Raw genomic sequence first — 20691 nt, forward strand, 5'->3', positions numbered from 1 at the left:
ATCATACATACAGCAACATAAGATCAGCTAGGCTCAGGGCCAGGAGTTAACAATAGCTCTTCACGGGGAGAGTGTGACAGTCAGACGGGCAGCAGAGGAGCTGTAATTAAGCAGCTTTGCTGAAGGGAAAGGTCAGAGTTCCTTTATATGGTAACTTCCTTCACGCTCCCCCCTCCCCCCGCATTAGTGTGGTTAATAGGAAAGATATCCAACTCCCTTGAGGTTTCCTAAACCTCCTGCCACTGGCATCCAGCCTGGCGCAGAGACTGATGCTAATGTGGCTCCTGGAGCCGTAAGAAGAGCTGGCTCATCCTTGATTGGTTTAGAAGGCCCCTGGGTCTCAGCCAGAGGTCAGGGGTCTATTACAGGAGCAAGGAGCTTCTGTGGCCTGCGATGTGCAGGAGGTCAGACTAGATGATCATGAATGGTCCCTTCTGACCTTAGCCTAGGAGTCTGTAGGTTGTGAGTTTGGCTGTTCAGACTGCACCTGTCCCCTTGGCCTGGCTCTGGTAGTCACCTCACGTGCTGCTGTGAACGCTGCCTCCATTGGGACTGGCTTGAACATCTATCCCCAGCCAGCCTGATCCCACGCCTGGTTCGATGCCATCAGCAGCAGCTTACGTCCTGCTTCCTTGCTGCAGTTCGCTGCAGGCTATGGTTTTGGCCTCCCCTCCCAGCAGGCTCTTGGCAGTGCAGTTTTTGCCTTTCCATTCTGAGCAAGTCAGTTACTTAGCGCCATAAAAAAGTGCCCTCAAAAATATCCGGAGTAGAAAGCGCCCTGGTGGATGGTGACCGGAAAGCCATTGGCAGCCAATGGCTCTTTGGGTGATGAGTTGGGGTTCTCAGTCTAGGTCCGAATGGGCAGCTGTTCACCTCACTAGACTCCCCATTGCAACTGGTTCTGGTGGACCCTCTTAGAGAGGCCAAGGCCAAGGAGATGGATCAGTGATGAGGCACGTTGGAGGAACTATCTGAGGGGAGCGTGTGCTGCTGCAATAGGTAGACACACGGTCTGTGTTCCACTTCTTACCACTAACCACAGGACCTAATCATGTCCCCCATTTACACTCATGGAACTCCACTTACTTCAGAGAGTTTCCCATGGCAGAAAGCCTCTGGAACAAGGGGATCAAGCCCATGGTTCACCTAGCCCACTGTCCTATCCCTGAGAGGGACCGGCAGCAGCTGCTGCAGAGGAAGGTGTAATTTGTTTCCAGAAAAGAGCGGGCGACATTGCTCCTCTCTTTTCATCCTTCCTCCCCCATCCATCTGTTTGGCTGTATGCAGGGAGCTCCTGGTTATGCTAATAGAACCTATGAGCATATCAAGGAAGGAACATGTGTTTGAATAATACCCATTGCGGGGCACTGGCGCAGATTTTAAAGGGGGACTTTAAATGGGGAAACAAAACTCTCTTGTTGTTCGGGAAAAGACAAGTAATCTCTAAGGAGACTTCAGTTATTGCCAAAAAATCCCTATCTGTTGCAAATGGCTTTCATTCCCTAGCCCCTGTACTTGTTTGTGCACAGAGAAAGAGTTGTTTTTTTAATTTAAAAAAGGCTTAATTTGGAAGGGGGGAAATCTGTTTAAAATTAGAAGAAGGGGAAAAAAAAGAAAAGCTAACCAACAAACTGTGTTGCTCAAGGGTGGAGGACACAATGCCCGCTGTTGGCTACGGAGGGGAAAATGCTTGTTAAAAAAGCCTCAAGAAACCTCCCACTTGATTTAGTCTCAAATAATTTGTTTGAAACAAAGAATTAATGTATTTGTGGAATGTTTCATTTGTGCCATAGGAAGACGCCATGTGCCAGGTGCCACCTCCTTCCCATGCTCCCCTTCCCCCGGCGGTTACACTGCCCACAGTCACCGTTTTCACCAGGCCTCCTTCTGCCTGCACAGCACCGGGGGAATTTGCTGCAGCCGCCTGATACAAGAACAGGGCTCTAAGTCAGTGACCTTAAGAGCACCCCGGTGCCAGATGGCAAGGGGCCCCCTGCTATTTAACAGTAAAACTCAGCTGGCCTGACCGGCTCAATACACCTCAGACTCTGTGTATTAAAAGGTGGCTTGTAATACGTCATTTGAAAAGTATTAACAAGCTGGTCTTTAATATCGCTGTGAAATGTATGTAACAAGGCTGTACATGGACTTACAGATATGCTCTCAGATTTGTCTTTTGGAGTCCCAAGGAGGCCAGCTAGGTCTTTTACAGACAAAGGAAAATGGCCAATGCCTCTTGGGCTCAATTGGAAATCATGCCAGGTGTGGCCCAGAGTAATGGGCTCTTCATTGGCAGGAAGATCATTTATATTGTAAAACCATAGGAGACCGCAAAAAGTAACATGGTGTGGGCTCCCTTGGTGGACAGTAGACATGGAAAGTGAGTCCCCAGGAAGGCTCCCTGACTTCAAAAACAAAGAGAAACTTTGAGGGTATAAGGAACTGCTGAAAGACATTGGGGGTAACCACCATTTATGGGACAAAGGGGGAACAGCACCTTCTGAGTTCAGGAAAAGTGGACTTCTTGGGCTGGGAAGCAGGAGTCGTTGGAAATGGATCATAGGTGAGAAACATGCTTAGACAAAGACTGTAACTTGCTGAAATTAAGCTTAAGTCAGTAGAAAGCAGGCTTGGGTCGGTTTTCCTTGTCCCCATGCCTGTCTCTTCTGTTTTCCTTAGGATCCCTTCAATCTCTGTTCCTTGTTAATAAACTTATTCTTGCTTTATTACAAACCCATCTCAGGGCTGTGTACTAAACTGAAGGGTAAGATCCTCAGCCAAACTACCAGGCTGGTGTGCGCTCTGCCTCTTTGGAAGCAGTGAACTTGAGAACTTCTGGGAGGGTCCGGTGAGAAGGGCTGGGCACAGCAGGGGAGACTCGGGACTGGAAGGGCTGTTGGGGTAACCGGGCTGGGGGAAGCCATTGTGCTCTGAGCCAAAGCTGCACAGCACAGAAGCACCTGGGGTTACAGGGCGGGTGGGGACACAGCCCCTCACTGGTCTGGGTGCCCACACAAAGCCCATGCACCTCTCCTGCCAGGGGCTGTTCAAGGGTAGGTCAGAGGTGTGCTGTCAGGATAGGAGGTGCAGATAGTTCATTCCTACATGGTGGCTATTCCCTCGTGCAGCAGCTACCTCCCCTTCATCCTGGCACCGGGCTTTGTGCTGGTTTAGAGAGGAATTCACCCTCATCGCTCCTTTGACGTGAGTGGGTTTGTGCTGGTGCAGATGAGATCAGAATCAGGCCCCTCTGATATTTTGCTTGAGTGGGGGCTGAGCAGTGAGCCCAGGGGTTGGCCCCACTGAAGCGAGTGCTGATTCAATACAGTCCCTCAGCAGCCCCCTTCATCCCTGCCCCCTATGCAAACTTGGCAAGTGCTGGCAGCCATGTGGGTGAATTCCCCTCTGTGCTATGGAGGGCTACGCATCTCTCTAATCTAATCCCTATTTTAACATGCTAACACACAGGTGAGGCAGACTGGTCTCCAGATATGCATTCGTCAGTGTTCACTGTGGCCTAGGGGCCTTGGCATGAGCTGGCACCTGGCCTGCCAGCGTCACAGTGGGTGGGGAATGGAAGGATCTTTTACAGCCTGAGGCTGCCATCCTGGTGCGAGCCAGGCCTTCCCTGTCTCTGCTTTGGGCTGTGCCCAGCTGTGAAATTGACTAGGAGTGGTGAGAAATGAGAAGCAAGAGGCAACGTTGACACTTTGCTGTCTCTTTGCTTTCGGCCCGATTTACGTCTCTCCCCTGAAGGGCTGGTGGCTCCTTCCTTCTAGTTCCTGACAGTGGGTCAGTCAAATTGATTCTGATCGTTTCTGTAAGTCGCTCCTTGGCTATAAACAGAAACACTTTCTTCTTAATGCAGTTTTAATTCTAGAATTGAACAATTATTAGATCATTGTCCCCTATTGAGCTGTTTTGCCTCTTCTCTGCTAACGGAATCAATCGAACAGGTATTCACCACATGTGTAGGTGTATTCAGAACATGTGTAGTGAGGGGGGGACTCGGATATGCTCTGCATGTCTGTACCCCCGCCAGGCAGAGCCCAGGCATGTACGAATCCATACACACACAAAAGCCATGTGTGTATGGATTAACACACCCGCACAGATCCCCACAGACCACACGCATGTGCATGTGTGAAGCTGCACTCTCGCAAATCTGTATATGTATGTAGTCAAGCGTATGTATGAAGAAAGAGCCACGTGCATTGAGAATCTGCACACTCCCGCAAATCCGCACGTGTTTACAGGCACACACAGACAAAAACCACACATGTCTGAATTCACAGTCGTACCAAACCACAGCTGTATATGCATCCCTCGATGCACACACACCACACACGAATATAATACTCACCCGTCCCCCGCCCCAAAATCCCATACACAGGCTCACTTGGCCCTCATGTGCCTGTCACAAGATCACTGACACAGGTCAAATATATATATATATATACACACACACACATGGGAAAACACCAAATATCTCTGCTCAGAAACCATGGCTTCCGTTCTGTGTGATCGCTCCCCCTTGGACTCTCTGGGGCAGCTTCCACACAAAGATCTTTCTATGGTTTGTAGCACAGTCGACCAACTGACTAAACTACGCAGCTAGAAGCATAAGGCTAATTGGCTCTGATCCAGCCATGGGTACATCTAGACCAGTGTCCTGTCTCTCAGGGGGGGCAGCCCCAGATATAGCAGAGGAAGATATGAGAACCCTGCAGTAGCCGATGTGGGATAATCTACTCCCCATCTAGGTCTGATCCTGGTCTCTAACAGCTAGAGATTGGCTTAAACCCTGAAGTACGCGGTTTACCATCCCTCTAAAATCGTTATCGTACAAATCATTAATGTGCATGCACGGAGGAGACTAAAAGCAGAGCTACATGTACATGCTGCACACCCTGGCGTCCAAGCACGAAAACCACACGTGTGCTTTTTGGCACACATGCACCCACACACAAGCCAATATGTCCCAGCATGCAGCCCTGCCCACACCTGCCTGTGCGCTCCCCTTCGGACCCGACAAAAGGCGTGCTGGCTCTAATGTACTCACAAGCACAGCTGCTCTCACGCACGCGCTTCTGGTCACTGGTACACACACACTCAGACAGCCCTGCACAACAAATACACCCATCATGCGCGCACACCACTATACACGCTATGCCTATTCCTAGACGTACGCACATCCGTGTGGGAGTATGGCTGTACCCGCAGGAACGTGCATCGCCCAGCTAAAGATCTGGAAGGGAGACTGATTAATGCACAATCCGTCTGGAGGCCAGTCTGCGCGCTCCCACATCCTCTTGGCTCTGATCTCACCCCCTTCCCCTCCCTGCAGAAAGCTGGGGAATGCTCCTGTCTGGGGAAGGGCAGGGTCCATGTCACAGCACCCAAGGGAATGTCTGCTCTGGTGGGCAGGAGGGGGGCGCGAGTCTCCTAGGGCAGGTTTCAGCCCCGACTGCTGCTGCCCCTGCCCATCCAGGAGCCTCTAAAGAGAGAATGAAACGCGAGGCCCAGTGGGGAGGGAGAATCTCAGAGCCTGACAGTCTGGGGCCAGCAGCCAGTATTCCTGGAGCCCTCCTGATGAGGCTGAGCAGAGGTGGCTTCTCCTGGGGTGGGGTCATGGGTGGGTGGGTCACTGGGGAGGTGAGGATGGCCTCGGCGGGAGGCGGGTGAAATAGAGAATGGGGAACAGCGATGGAGAAAGGAGGAAAGTGTCTGACCCAGAGGGTGAGGGAGTGCAGGGGGGCAGCCAAGCAGACACCTACCTGGCCCAGGGCTGCCTTGCGCAGCGGGGCTCCACCTGGGCCCCGGGTAGATATTCCTGAGTGCCTCCGGCATCTCGGCCCTGCCCACACGCGCTCTGGAACAGTGGAGCAGGTGTAGATGGCACAGGCTGTCAGTACCCAGCTGAGGGACCCATTCCAGGCCTGGTTCCTGGACAGTGACCGTCTGGCCAATCCCAGGGCACGTGCGGCTATCCCAGCAACAGCCCTGGTAATTGAAATGCGGTGAGATGCTGGTGTAGAGTTGCCCCAAAGTAGGTAGCGTTGGGACCAGTGGTGGTATCCAAGGCCCTGGGGTTGGAGTGTGACCCCCCACTGCCCATCCTGCTGTCACAGCCCTAGGGCAGGCCCCTAGCAGCTCTTTCCTCCAGACGTCTGACTGTCGATCTGCTCCCTCTGCCCCTACAGGTGCTGAGCGCTTGTCCTCCTCCCCGGGCAATGGGTCCCCACTGACCTCCGTGCTATAACCTCCCAGCTCCAGCTCAGCCACCTGTTGCCAATGCTCACATGCCAGAGGCCATCGCTTTGACCAGTGCTGCCTGGTGGCTCTTTCCACTCCCCAGGGGCAGGGCCATGGGGCTCTCCGTCCCCCTGTGGCTTTGGCTGCTCCCTGCCACCACATGCCTCGCCAGCAGCCCGAACCCCAGCTACAGCACAGTGGCCAAGAAGGAGATCAGCACGGAAGGGGACCTGGTCATTGGGGGGCTGTTCCCGGTGCATGAGAAAGGCATCTCCAACGAGGAGTGCGGCAAGATCAATGAGCACCGAGGGATCCAGCGCCTCGAGGCCATGCTCTTCGCCTTGGATGAGATCAACAAAGACCAGCGCATCCTGCCGGGGATCACACTGGGGGCCCACATCCTGGACACCTGCTCCAAGGACACCTACGCCCTGGAGCAGTCTCTGGATTTTGTCCGCGCCTCCCTGACCCGAGTGGATGGCTCCGAACACATCTGCCCTGACGGCTCCTACGCCATTCACGATGACGTTCCCATGGCAATCACCGGAGTCATCGGGGGCTCCTACAGTGACGTCTCCATCCAGGTACTCTGTGCATAGTGGGCAAGCTGGGGCCATGGGGATTAGAACGAGAGGGCATTGAGGCCCAGGCCACTGGAAGTAGGATCTAAGGTGACCTCTGTATGGCCAGTCTGAATCTAGCTCTGGTTGGCAGGGAGTGAATGTCATGACACTCGGCTGGCTATGTGGTATGCTACACTATGTGCAATGAGTTTGGGGGGATCTCAATCCAGATCCTAGTCACCAGGTGCTTGTATCACAAGAGCTGGTGCTCTCTGGCATAGTCTCAGTAGCGAGGCCATGGGCTAGATACCTCTTGGAGACCTAGCTGGTGGTCGCTCCAGGTCGGATTTGAAAGGGTGGGATGAGGCAGGTGTGAGGTGCAGCCATCCCTTCTGTACCTGTTTGGGGGATAAGCAGGGGTCTGAGCGTATGGGTGTGACCTCCACATCACCGTCCCAGGGAATGAGCGCATGGGTGTGACCCCTGCCCACCCCCAAGGAGTGAGCGTATCTGGCTTAACCCTACCCCTGTGTCCTCCACACACACCCCCCACCTGGATCAGCCCCACACCTGGCTCTCTCATTGCCCCGGCATATGCTGATTTCATTATTGCCCACTTTACTAGTTAGAAGCTAGCCTCCTCCTGCCCCAGTGCGGGTTTGCCCCAGTTCCCATGCGTGCACACCCATGCCACTCACCACCCTCCTGCCCATACACTGGAAAGCACTGTACACATCGCAGGGAAAGAGCCACAGACATTCCTCGGTGACACCGTGCTGGCTTGGGGCCTGTCAGTTTAGCTGCAGCCTTTCCGGCCTTTTAGGAACCTAAAATGTCTCTTTGCTTGTGGGGGATCCTCCGGGCATGTCAGCCCAGGCAGAGAGGATGTGGTGTGGCACGGGGTGCAGAGGTCGCACCCTGTCCGTTCAGATCCCTGGGATGGTGATGTGGCACGGGGTGCGGAGGTCACACCTTAGGACCTAGTGTGTCCTTGTAGCAGATGTGTATACACCCACATGTTGAACACTGAATGCCTTTGAACTCTCCCCAAACACAGGCCCTGCGACTTGCCCTGACCTTGTCCACACACTAGTATTTTGCAAGCCCTCTCTCCTTGCTGTGGCGGTGACATTAAACTCAGCCTAACTCAGCTCCCTGCCTGGGGGGGGATGGGCTTTTGATAGCACAGCAGCCACGTTGTGCCTTCCCTGCCCCGCCACGATGTCTCCCTCTCATGGAGAGCCCCCCTTCTCCCCCCGATTCCACGCAAGCTAGTGGGGGCCTAGATCCCGAAGCGCTCAAGAGCCTGCCGCTCCCAACCACCACGGTACTTGGCTGCTGCTCCCAAGCCTCTCTGCGCTGCATTAATGCTGTAATTAATGCAAATTAATCTCTCATTATTCCATTCAAAGCCTGGCCCGGGGGGAGCAGGGAGCGTGGCTAGGTGAGCCGGCATGGCAGCCAGCCTGGTGCCAGGGCTTTGGGGCGCTGAGCCAGGCGTGCAAGAAACTGAGCCGAGTGTCTGAGCGGAGCTGGCTCCTTGCAGCAGGCCTGCGTGGGAGAGCCATTCATTCAGCAGAGCCCTGAGCTGCTGCTTGCAAAAGGGGTAGGGCCCCCCCCACCGGTGCCCATTCACAGCCCTTCTCCTCCATCCCCCGCTTTCATGCTCTGCTTCAGCTCTGTCCTCAATTGCCTCCCTGCAGGAGGGGGCCCCACCGAGCACACCTGAGACTCCACCATCTGTTGCTAGCATCAGCCGCTTTCCCGCAGGCCTCCTGGGCCAAACGCCTCCCCTTGGGCTAGCTTGGCTGGAGTCGGTGAGACGCAGGCCCAGGATGGGAGCTGGGCCCCTGGCTGGCTGGCGGGCAAAGAGACACAGAAAAGGAAGGAGACCTTCATTCATTTGTAGCCCCCCTCACTGCCCTGAGTGGGTGAATGCCAAGCAGCGTCCCTACCTCCCCCCCCCCCCCGCCCCACACACCTCTAGCCCCTGTCCTGTGAGATCGCTGTGAGATCCGCCTTCCCTTCCTGCAGGGCCTTCCTGGATTCCCTTCCCAAGCAGATTGCTGCACAGCTGGGGTGAGCAGCTCTCCTTTCCCTTCCAACTCAAGATGATGTCCCTCTGAGTCAGGCTGCCAGGGAGCCCTCGGCCCTGAACCAAGGGGTTTGCAGGGATGGGGAGGGGGAACAAGCAGGCAGAGGTGAAAGGAATCAAGGCAGGAGATAAGGGAGGTGGGCCAAAGAGAGGGGAGAGACTGCGGGAGCTGAAAAGATGGGGGTACAGGATCTGAATGGTCAGATGTGATATCTATTTGAAGTGCCATGAATAGCATTCCAATGGGGCTGTAGGAAGTAAAGGGAGCATTTTCTCTTTGGAGCTACTGTACATGGAGCGAGAGAAAAAGGAGGAGGGGAAGGAAAGAAAGGGATGGGGGAGGGATGGATGGACAGATAGAAATGATGATGGGGTCAGACAGATAGGCAATTAGATACACCGACAGCCCAGAAGGCGGGTAAATCCATCGCTGGGCAGACGAAAGGAGAGAGAGATCGGCAGCGAGATCATTAGCCAGCTCATTAAAAAGATAAGCAGCTGATTAGCTGCAGTTGCAGACACTGTCCAGGGCTGGGGATAGAGCTGCGGGGCACTGAGGAGAACACGGAGCCGTTTATTAATAATTCGAGGCTTTCCTAGCGCTGCGTGTGTCCTCTCCAGGCTGCAATAAAGCAGAGCATGCTCGCGCTCTCCCCTGGGCTTCGTGCAGAGAGCTCCAGGTTTGATCCAGCGGAGACATCACATTTCTGAGGCTGCATTGAATTAGCACCTTCCCCCACCCCGACAGTGGCACACGTACTCGCCGCTCTTTCCCCACTGGGCGCTTTCCCTCTCTCTCTCAACACTCCCTTCTGGGAGCAGCAGCCCCTTGTTCTGCAGGCTGGCTTGAGGACCAGTGGCTGAGTCCAAGGAGAGTGCAGCCTGCCCAGCACCGGGCCAAAGGTGGCTGTAAACTCAGATGCAGGACCAGGGTGGCCCCCAGTGTAAATTAGAGCAGCCCCAGGCTCTCAGCCCTATGCTGTGCCTGTGCAGGGGGGATTCTCTCATGGTGCCTGTATCAGCCCCTATATGTTGCCAGAGCAGTGCAGGGTTGGATCTCTCCTTGCCTGTCTGTGCTTTGCCAGACACCTTTGGCAGGTATAATTCACCTAGCTCCCCATTGTTTTCCTGTCTAAGAAGCAGCCTGCAGCCCCTCCTGGAGGAACAGTCAGTGCTGCATGTTTTCTTGTTTCCAAGATCGTAGCTAATGCTAGTGTCTATTATCTAGAAGGGCCTCCAAAGCATTTTCACAGACCCCAGGCACCCAGCATTGCTCTCTGTTACGGCTCTGCGGGTGTAATCTGGATTAACGCAGCAGGACTGCTCCACCGATGCTACTGCTAGCTGGATATACAGGAACTGTGCATCAACACTGAGATGCAGCCACCTCGGGTGGAACACAGCAGCTGTTCAAAGCCAGCTAGGCAAGACGCTGGAGCTAGTTCAGCCTGCTGGGAGAAGAGAGCGGGAGGAGTTAGAACAGCAGGATGCAGTTACTCGTGGGAAGTTTGCTCGGATGCGGAGGCTGATGCTGCTCTGTTCTTGTGAAAACAAGAAGAGGTTTTTATCAGTCATGAGTGGTTGGGGACCGCTCCTCTGAAAGGTGGCATTGCCAGCAGCACAGCGGCCCCTACAGTAGTGGATCAGCAGTGTCACAACAGGGTATCACTCCCCAAGCCACCAGCACCACTCTCTGAAGTACCTGGTTTTTCCAGTCTTCTGCTCAGGCTATTGCTGGCCAAGATGCTGGCTTTGGCCCAGATCCTCCAAGGTGTTTAGGTTCCTAACTTCCATTGATTTCAAGGGTCCTAAAGCCTTTGGGATCTCTGGACCTTTCCCCCTTCTTTCACTTCACTGAAAACTCCATTAGCTTGGGGCTGGGGGGATGGTTGGGTGTCTCATAATGACCACTTCCCCTGGTCATTCACCCACTTGGCTCTAAAAGAGCTTCATTAGTCACTCTGGCTGAAACTGACCCCTTTGCACACTCAGCATGGGCCTCTGCCACTTAGTGTGCTGTAGCGTTGTGCTGATCTTCTGCATAGGGGCAAATTGCACCCTCCTTTCTGCTTAGCCCAGGCTCCCTGTTTAATATGGACTCACCTTGTTCCTGGCCCCCAATATGAGCCACTCTGAAAGAGCCACTCTGTGTAGTGATTTCTTGCCTTCACGCCCTATAGAGCCTTTCATCCGGCAGGGTCTCGAGCCATTTCACAGACTTGTCCCCTCAATCTTTGGACTCGCAGTCAGTGCAGCTGTGCTGGTTTCTACCAGGATTGGCTCTGGCCTTGTGTACATTCAGATCACTCCCACCACCTGGTAATGCAGCCTGTTTTGCAGCAGTGCATGGCAGTGGGGTGGAGAGGCTGGAATTTAGGGAACAGGAGGTAATTGCCAACAGCCAGAACCCTAAGTTTAAAGAGGAATCTCTATGGACCACAAGCAGTTGGAATCTAACCAGCACAGTGCCCCCTGGGTATTCCCTCAGTCCTGATTCAGCCAGAGCAGAGCGATCTACTAACACAAAACCAGGGCATTGTGCCACAAGGTTCCTTCCTGCAGGGTACAGCGTTTCCTTGGCAGTCTCCTAGCTAAGTACGAGGCCAAAATTTCCCTTGCTGTTCCATCTGGATGTGGTATTCTCCTGCACTCCCTGAGTTAACCTGCTGGTTAGTCTGACTTTCCACTGTTAAAAACAGCTGCCATGTTACACCCCAGAGGGGGCTGCATGGCAGTGCAGGTGAGGTGATTTTCTTATAAGTGGTTATAGGCCTGGCTTGACATGAATGAAGCCTCATTTCTCAGGAGACAGGATTAGGGAGGTAAATGAATCAGCAGCCTGGAAACAGAATGTCTGCACTAGCTAAAACAAGGGGGAACCCCCAGGGAACCATTTACAATGGCCAAGATAACAAGCAACAAGATAAATTGGGATCATAAAGATGATGTAAAGAGTAAGTCGTGCGTGGACAGAGCATGCCATATGGGGATTGTACAGCCAATCCTTAAACGTGTGATGCAGTGTATGGTAAATGTAGTTTAATCTGGAAACGTCTATAGAGGAAGAAGTTTGCTGTGTAATTTTGGGGGTGGGGGGTATGCCCTGTACCCACCCTCTACTCTTGAGCCTACTTAACTCAAGTGTCGTTTGATTGCATGCCAATAAAGAAACCTCAGTGAGGAGTTCAGAGTCGAGCTGAGTTCTTAGGAACTGAGGGGATAAGATCGTGGAGGCCACTGGGTGGATAAGGTCTCAGAAGCCGCCCCAACGTACTCCTGAGCGGATAAGGTCTCAGAAGCTACCCCAGAACTGGTCTGGTGGATGTCGCAGGGCTCTGCTGCGAGCAATGCAAAGTTCTTGAGGCTGGTGGATGCAGACTGAGGCCTGGGCTCTCTAGCATCCGCTGCCAGCTTGGCTCTCTAGGTCTTGGCATGGAATAAACAGACCTGGTATGGACGGCTGCCTATGCTACCCGGCGAGGTGCTAGATTCCCAATGTGACCTTCCTCGCGAGGCCTACAGTGGCTTGGATCGTGCCTTTGTACGCCAGCTTGGCCTGTCCACTTTCAGAGGCCCGCTGCCTGCCTACCTGCCCCTAGGCTTTCAAAGAAAATCACGTCCTGACTGGGATTTCGCTTCCAGGGAACGTGTTTATTTCACTCTCCGTGCTTGTCTCCGCACGGAGCCTTTCCCACAGCTTTAACAGAGTCGGCTTAACCAACAATGATCTCAATGTTCAGGTCCACGCCCCCGTCTGCCAGGCTGCTCCCTGCAAACACCACAGCCTCTCTCCGGCAGGAGTACTGCCACCGCTCGTTCTGGATAACCAGGACTGCCCTCTGGTACGCCTTGTACTGGCTCCTCGCACGCCACATCCTGACCAGTGACTGCAGGAGGACGCTAGCTCTCACGGGCCTCACATACATTGCCAGCGCCCTGACCCTCCTCTCCTCCAGCCCCCGGAAGGAGACCCGGCGCCACCACCTCTGGATCATCAGCACGCAGAGCGTCGCTTGGCGCACCGTTCGCCGGGTGAGCACCCCCCCGCCACCACGACTGGATGGCAATGGCGGATTTCCAGCTGGGGTCCTTCTCTGGTGCGGGAGCAAGAGCAGGAGAGATCGCTTTCTGCTGTGAAGAGAAGGCAGGAAACTGTCTGTCGCTACGGGAGAGGCAGCCACAGAATAGCATCCATCTCTCCATTGAGTCAGAAACACTGTGCAAACTTGGGACGTAACATCTGGTTTCCCCCGTCACTCCTGTGTGTGTAATGATCTCAGCTACAGGCCACCAGCAGAGTCTGAACGCAGGGCCTTCTGCACTAAAGCTCAGACTTCTATTGCTTGAGCTAAAGGAAAAGCTCCATTAGCTGACAGCAGTTGTAGGCTGTTACCTTCTATGTGGTCTAGCCCCTAGAAGGGGACATGACACCCACTTTATGTTTATTGAACACCTTTTTGCCCAAACATAGGTGTCCATGTAGGCCTTAAATGGGCACCTAAGAGACCAGCCAAAACTAGCTGCCTCATTGGGGTTGATCCAACCGAGCAACCAATCAAAGGTAGGTGAAGCTGCTGACACAGTACCATGCGCACTGACACTTCCAGGGGGGCCCTATAGGGACTTAAAATACCAGCCTGAGCCTGCAGGAAGGGTCTCCAGTGCTTGCGGGGTGAGCTGTTGTTTTGGCTGGCCGTAGTCACTGGAGAAGGTGGAATCCCACTAGGCCTGTTGGGGGAGATGCTGGGAGGGCGTTGGGGCTGTTGTGGCTCTCAAGGAATGTCCAGGCCTGCCTCTGTGCTCTGCAGTGGGAGGAGTGGAAATGGAGAACCGGGGCCAGCTTTCCGGGCCTGGCAGAAAAAGACCATGACAGAGAACCGGAAGGATTCCTGGAGCTGTGCAGAGAAGAGAGGCTGCCCCCAGTCAGGCTCCCCCTGAAATCTGACCCGGTTTTCCCAGTTCCACTGGTCATGCTACATGTCCTGGCACTGGCCATTCAGCTCTTGCCAGCTTTTGCCTAAGCCCCCTTTGGCTTCCAGAGCAGGGGGATGTCTTTAAAAGTGATATGAAGGGCACCGTCGGGGGGCAGATCTGTGCTGGGTGACACCCGCAGCCCCCCTTGAGCTGTGCCTGGGGGTTTTCAGTCAAAAGAAACCCCGCCTGCGAGATGAAGGATACTCACATCCATAGCTGCTGCCTGGTCTGGAGCACCCAGCTGCTGCAGGGAGTCTGGGGCTGCCGAGAGCTGCCTCTGAGCACCATCCCCACCTCCCAGGGCAGGGTCTGTGACCATGCAGTTCTTCAGCGCCTTGGCATCGGGCTTCTTCCTGGGGCTGCCCTCCAGAGCCTTCACGCCCGCCACGGAGGAAGGAAAGAGAAGAGCTGCTCAGCGTAAGGATGAGAGGGAGGTCTCAGGGCTGACGGCTGCAGCCCAGCGAAGATGAAAAGTCCCCACCACCCATCAGTGAGGCTTCCCCTCATCAGCGCCTGCCAGTGTTATCCTGACTTTCCCCGAGCTTGTCAGGGCTCTAAAAGAACAGGTGTGGGAGCTAGAGCCAGGCAGACCAGGTGTGCTGCCGTCTGCCTCAGAGACAGGTGTAACTGAGAGCAGAGGCTGGCTCCTAGAGACAGGCGGACGTACACAGAGACAGGGGGAGAAACGGGACTGCCCAGCCAGGATCAGACTAGTGCACCAGTGAATCCAGGGGCTGGTGCCAGCTGCTGCAGAGGACGGTGCAATGGGCAGTTAGGGGATAACTTGCCACAGGGGGAGAGAAATCCAATCGCAGGGCTTGGCCTGGCTGCATTGACTTTGGTGGGCATAGTCTACAGGCGGCAACCCCTGTTATTCAGTTTAGTTGCAAGTTTATTCATTAGCGCCCTCATCATCGATGGCTTCGGCTCTTCTGCAGTCAGAGCAATCGCACCGCACCTGCAGTGTTGGTCCCAAAGGCTGGTACCAGACACACTTAGAATATCTCTCCATCTCCTTTCCTGGTTTGGGTGGAAACATAACCCTTCTGTGATCAGCCTCTTTGCTCAGGGGTGAGGGTGGTTTGAGGAGAACCAGGGAATTTAATGCTGGAGAGTTGAATGGAATGGAAGGGGAGTGAAGGCAGGCAGTGGACCCCATCCTGAACAAGAGATTGCCTCACTGAGAGTGAGGAGGTGGATGGAGTCAGTCAATCCTAGGCTTCTTCTCCACACCAACCCTAGGTTTCTCCTCCAGTGGATCACCCAGCTGTGTCCTGAGAGAGCTACTCTCTCCTAGCAGGGGAGGGGAAACCTGCTCCCCATGGTTTGCCATCCTCGGCTTCTCCCTTTGCCCCCATTACCCATAGTTTCTCCAGAAGATCTACCACATTCTGCCCCAAGAGACAATCCTCTCCTCAACAGTGGGCTTGGGGAAGGGAAATGGTGCCTATAAAGGGATCTGTGGCTAGGAAGTTTCTACTTCTAGGGTTGATATTATCCCCCTCAACAGCCAGATATAAGAGAGCGTTATCTGTGAGTAATGCACTCCGTACGGGAGGTTTGTTTTTTCATGCCCCCATCAGGCACCTTGCATCTCAGGAGAGGACCACGTTTCCCTGGGATGGCAGTTCACCTTCAAGCAGCTGCGGGTCCTTTAGGACACTAGCATCAGCACCCTGTGGCGAGAGCTGTGATGTTACAATGGACACCGACATCGCCAGTCAAGCTGGTCAACCCAGGTAACGGATGAGACAACACTAGACCTGCCTTGACTGCTCTGCTGTTGGTCATTGGCTGGGTTGGAGGCAACCCAGATCTATGTGGGTCACAGATGTGAAAAACCTTGACCTCGGAAGGCATGTTCAGGGTTTTTTATGTCCTGGCTGAACCCCAGGGCGCTGGGGGCAGAGTGTGGAGCAATGAGGCATTGAAGAAACAGCAGGGAGTCTGGTTTTCCATTGTACATAGAAAGAGAGTAGATGTTCCTCAGGGTGACTGCAGGAGAGAACATTATCTATCTGTGGCTGGCATCTTCTTCATCACTCGTTTCTCTGCACAACTGTGAACATGGACACATCTGTACCTGTTTTGTTCTCTCTCTCTCTGACATGCACCTGGCCAAATCCTTCTCTCATACCAGCGTCTTCCCTGGAATCACTGAGCCTTTCTCTCACAGCTTCATAGTCCACAACTAACCCTTCAGGGGCTAGTAGCCGGTGGCTCCTTGAAGGTGGGAGGTTTACACTTACTAGGAATCATGACCACCAGGAGACTGGCTGGCTTAAGGAACTGGGCTAGCCCCTTCCCCCTCTAAGATCTTTGGTTCAAATCCAGCCCAGGCGAGTACTGGCTGGAAGTCCTGGTGTACGATGGGCCATTTGGGAACCTCTGTAAGACAAGTTGGTGGCCTCACCTTTGGTTCCTAGTGGACGTGGGTCTGTGCTATATTGGGACTGTTTGGAAGCCTGGTGGCAATCTTAGTAAAGAAGCCCAGGATTCCATGGCCCTACAGAGAGTGAAAATGCCTCTCGCCTCTGGAGTTGGTTGGCCTCTTGAGGCCAGAAGTGAGGCTCCGTGGGGGGGAATAGTCACTGCTGCTGGCTGTGCCGCATCAGCCCTGCAGCTGGCACCTTTCGAAGGTGCTTAATTCTCTTTAACAAAGGCCTGGTGGACATTCCCAGTGCTGTCCTCCCCTGGGGTGTCTGCAGGGACTCTGGGGGCCAGATGAGCATGTGGGAGCACTGGCGTTGCCCATAAATGGGGCATGTTGCTTTCCATCCTCCCTGCTCCCTGGGGTGCCCTGCACAGCTCCAGCGCACCTGGCTCCGGCTCTGCTCCCTGGGCCAATCGGGAGAAAGCAGCCTTTCCTGTGACAATACATTGTCCCAGCCCTGTGTTACGCCTGCAAGATGTAGTAGGGGTGGGGAGCAAAGGGGAAGGAGGGGAGCAATGAAATGTGCTGCCCTGCAGGATTTCAGACCCAGCAGTGTAATCATGCTGGAAAGTGCCGATCTCACCCAAGTGGCATTAAAACTTATGAGCGTGAGGCAAGGGCAGTGCCAACGGAAGGAAGGGCAGCAGGCAGAATCGTGGCAAAGACAGAGCAGTCCTGGCTGGTATCCTTCTAGCGGCAGAGTCGTTCTGGCTACCATTCTACCAAGCAGGCTCATGGCACAAACAAAGCTCTGCTGGCCGCTAGCATTTTAGCGAGCAGGCGGGCTCATGACTATGCCAGACCGGGATTTCCCTACCCCCACTCCCGCCCCCTGAACTCCCCCATCTACCCCGGTGGTTAGCAGAGTGTACCTCGTGCACACTCCCTGGCAATGCTCAACTTCTGTACAGCCAGATTCCAGGAACATTTGAGGGCACTGGGGTCAGTCAGGTCACAGCGGTTCCTAGGATGTTAGCTGCCCACTGATGGGGACAGTCATAAAGAGCACAAGCTTACAGACAGCCTCGCTGCAAACTAAGCGACCCAGGCCCTGGCAGTGCCTCGCTGAGCAATGCAAAACAAATCACTTCCCCTTTCAGGCGCTTGGTTTGCCGACCTCTAAAATGGGGACAGCAATCCCTAATAACCTTACCTTCATTTGTTTTTAGCATCACATGAGCTGGAACCAGCAAATTGTGTGGTAGGGCCCAGCTCCTCAAAGGTACTTAGATGTCAACTCCCAGGAGTGTTAGGCACCTAAATACCTTTGAGGCTTTGTGCCTCGCTCCCTGTGTGACCACACAATCTCAATATCCTGCATCCCATCTCTCCTTCTGGTTCTAACATTCACTTGTAGCATGGCTCACATTCGATTGTAAGAGGGTAGGGACTGCATTTCCATATGCTTTTGTACATTGCCGAGCACCATCAGGCCTCAGTCCTGATTGGGACCTTTGCGTGGCACCATCATTATGAACATTAATGACTTGCCAATGCCTGGACAGCTTTCTGGAAGTGCCATCCCTTGACCTTCAAGCATGTCTGTTACAAATTGTGAAAAAGGGCTGTTCTCAAGAGTTCAGAGAGCCCATTGCTAAATTGCAGCATGCAGGGAGTTCCAAAGGGTGTGGATCTTGCTGGACTGGGCAAAGAATACCCAGCTTGTGTTAGGTATCTCCCCCTTCTACCCAACTCTAGAAGTGCCAGTCGCCAATTCTGGGGTAACAGATGGAGCAGAGGTGGATAATGGGGCCATAAACTTGTCAAATGGGTCTGATGAGAAGAGGGGAAAGTGGAGAACCCATCAGAGCCCCATCTGCCCAGGATTCAGCACACGTGAGAGCTGGAGGGAACCACTGAAAAGGAACAGGACGGTGCCCCACTGGAGGTCACCAGTTGGTGTCAGCCTGCCAACTCCCTGGAGACTGTGGCTGTCGCATGGTGCCGCTCTCTCTGCGGGTCTGAGGATGTTAGTGGGAGGAGGCAAGGGTGGGGTTCTGCTGAACCAGTTGGCAGTAAGAGGAAGTACCGCTGACCTTCATCACATGACACACTGGGTGTTGCTTGCAGAGTATCTGTCTTTCCAAGTAAGATAAGGAAGGCATCCCCCAGGTGAGGCTCTGAGTTCTCCTGCCAGATCAGCAAAGGTCTGTCCTAGATGCCTAGGTACAACTTGGATATCTGGATAACTCCCACATACCTGGATACCTCCAAGATATCTCAATTCCTCCCAGATGTCTAGCCATCTCCTAGGGACAGCCAAATGCTCAAGTACCTCCCAGATGTCAAGAGAGCTCCCAGCTGAGTTTGGGAGTTCTACCTTCTCACAGTGAGGAGTTGCCTTCTGCATTTTAATCAGGACTGGTATAACCTGGCGCGATCCCAACTTGTGCCTAACAGGAGTCGGAGCCCACTGGAACCAGAATGTGATTGGCGGACTGCGGGCCTGAGCGCTGTGATCATTTGGCAATAGGACATGACAGGGAGTGAATTGTTCTCCATTAATTTGCACCTTGTGTGCCTACGGTCAAGTGCCTCCAATGACGATGCCTGGTGTGAATCAATGCAGGGTAATTCGCAGTCTCTTGTGCCTTATTGCCATGAGGAGTGTAATAGTCTGTTAAAGACATATTTGTACATGTTAATTAAGCAGCGGAGACTTCCACATCATCAGGGGCTGAGAAACCGGCCCCAGATACCAGCTCTTGCTAGCCAATCAGCTCACAGGCTTCCTCTCGCCTGCCTCTTTGACAGTCTGTATTTTTAATAGCCTCATTAGTGTGGATTTTTCCCCTTTGAAGGTAATGAGAATTGCTGCAGAGCATCTGGAACAAGCGGCCAGCGTGAGCTGTTTGGAGGAGGGAGGAAGGGACATGCGCCAGCCCTTGTTCTAATCTCAATAATTGGACGCATGCAGTGGAATATTCTGCTCTGGCCCGTTGTTTTTTTCATTCTCCTGTTCTTTTCTCTTCATCTGTCTGGGCTGAGAGATGCCCGCGCCGCACCAGCTCATAGGTGAGACTTTTGTAGGGTGGAAGTATTCTGAGATGAGTTGCTGGTGCTCCGCCTCTCTCAGCATTTGGCCCCTATGTACATATTCCAATTCCTGAGTCAGACCTGCCTGGTCTTGCACGTTCTGGGTTCATTTACAGGCAGTTTTTATAAAGTCTCTCGCTCTGACAGAGAACGATTTTGCGGTATTTCAGCAGGAGGTTTAATATCTCACCTCTGATGATATTGTTGTTGAGATTTCACTCCAGGCTCAGCCTGGCCGAACCATGCAATGGCCCAGCCTCTGCAATTTCTCTTACCACCTGCTGGCGTGACTTCTCTCTAATCATTGGCAAGCAGCGGGTGTGTTGGGAAGAAAAGCAGGGCCCCAAGTCAGGCAGGGGAAAGGGTTCCCAAGAGGGGAAAGGCCCAACCTCCTCTCTGGGAATTCAGTCCCCACAACCATCCCATCTGCTCATGGGGGCAGAGGTAGAGGAGAAATCCCCAGGAATGCACTGGGACTAGAAACCCATTTTGGAGTGTGCATGAGCAGTGTTTGCTGATCCTTTGGATCTAGTCTTAACCCCTCATGGACAGACTGGGATTCCATGGTGCAAGGGAAATGGGGGTGGGAGGAACACTGGGAAGTGGAAAGCAACATCCTCCCTGCGAAAGCCGGTGGTCTCGTCGTGCCTCCCTGCCACCTTGGAAGTCTGATGGAATTAAGCTGCAGAAAACATCTCGCTGACAACACACAGTAATGCCTGAGGTCCAGGGTCACTCATACGGTTGCCAGTCCTCCAGGATTGTCCTGGAGTCTCCAGGAATTAAAGATCATGTCATGTGATGAAACCTCCTTGAATATGTCCAACCAAAATTGGCAACCCTATGCTGGGGGATTAATGTCCAGTGCCCAGGATAGTTTGCTTCTGGTCATTCATCTCAGCAGGTCATCTCGTCCCTCATGGTCGGAGGCCAGCAGTCTCGCAATGATGGAGCTATATTTTACGTAGCTATTATGTGATTATGCTTTCTGAGAGGGATGCTGTGGAACAATGCCCTCCCTCCCCTGCCACCGGACCACATGGTAAAGTGGGAAGTAGCTGCCATTTTCATAGCCTTGGCAGTAGGTTGGCATGAAGATGCACGAATGTGGAAGTTCTGGAATGCAAACTGCCTTGGGGTCCTTCTGAGCATGGAAGCCCCCCTTGAGGTCACTGGACATGCCCATGCAGAGGGCTGGCAGGATTGTCCCTTCTCCATGCCACCTTGGGCACTCCCAGAAGCCATCCTGGGGCAGGAGCTCTAAGAGGCTGTGGTCATGGAAGATGTGATCATCTACCTTTAAACCCATCAGAAGTGGGTTTAAAACCCTTTAA

The 20691-nt window shown here is 53.6% G+C and overlaps 1 protein-coding gene across 3 annotated transcripts in view; it reads left to right on the forward strand.

Annotated features, from left to right (window-relative positions):
* Window positions 1–20691, forward strand: part of GRM2 (glutamate metabotropic receptor 2) — an 83571-nt gene that overhangs the window by 36496 nt on the left and 26384 nt on the right. For 2 of the 3 annotated variants that reach the window (XM_048856987.2, XM_048856984.2), the window contains exon 2: window positions 6204–6839. In XM_048856987.2, coding sequence (XP_048712944.1) covers window positions 6303–6839 — 537 coding nt within the window. In that variant the 5' untranslated portion in view covers window positions 6204–6302. Of the gene's footprint in view, window positions 1–6203; window positions 6840–9251; window positions 15627–20691 lie in introns of those variants that run through there. The other variant, XM_048856985.2, reaches the window with a different exon arrangement.

Source organism: Caretta caretta, chromosome 7, assembly GCF_965140235.1.
Source record: "Caretta caretta isolate rCarCar2 chromosome 7, rCarCar1.hap1, whole genome shotgun sequence".
In the NCBI taxonomy this organism is placed as follows: Eukaryota; Metazoa; Chordata; order Testudines; family Cheloniidae; genus Caretta; species Caretta caretta.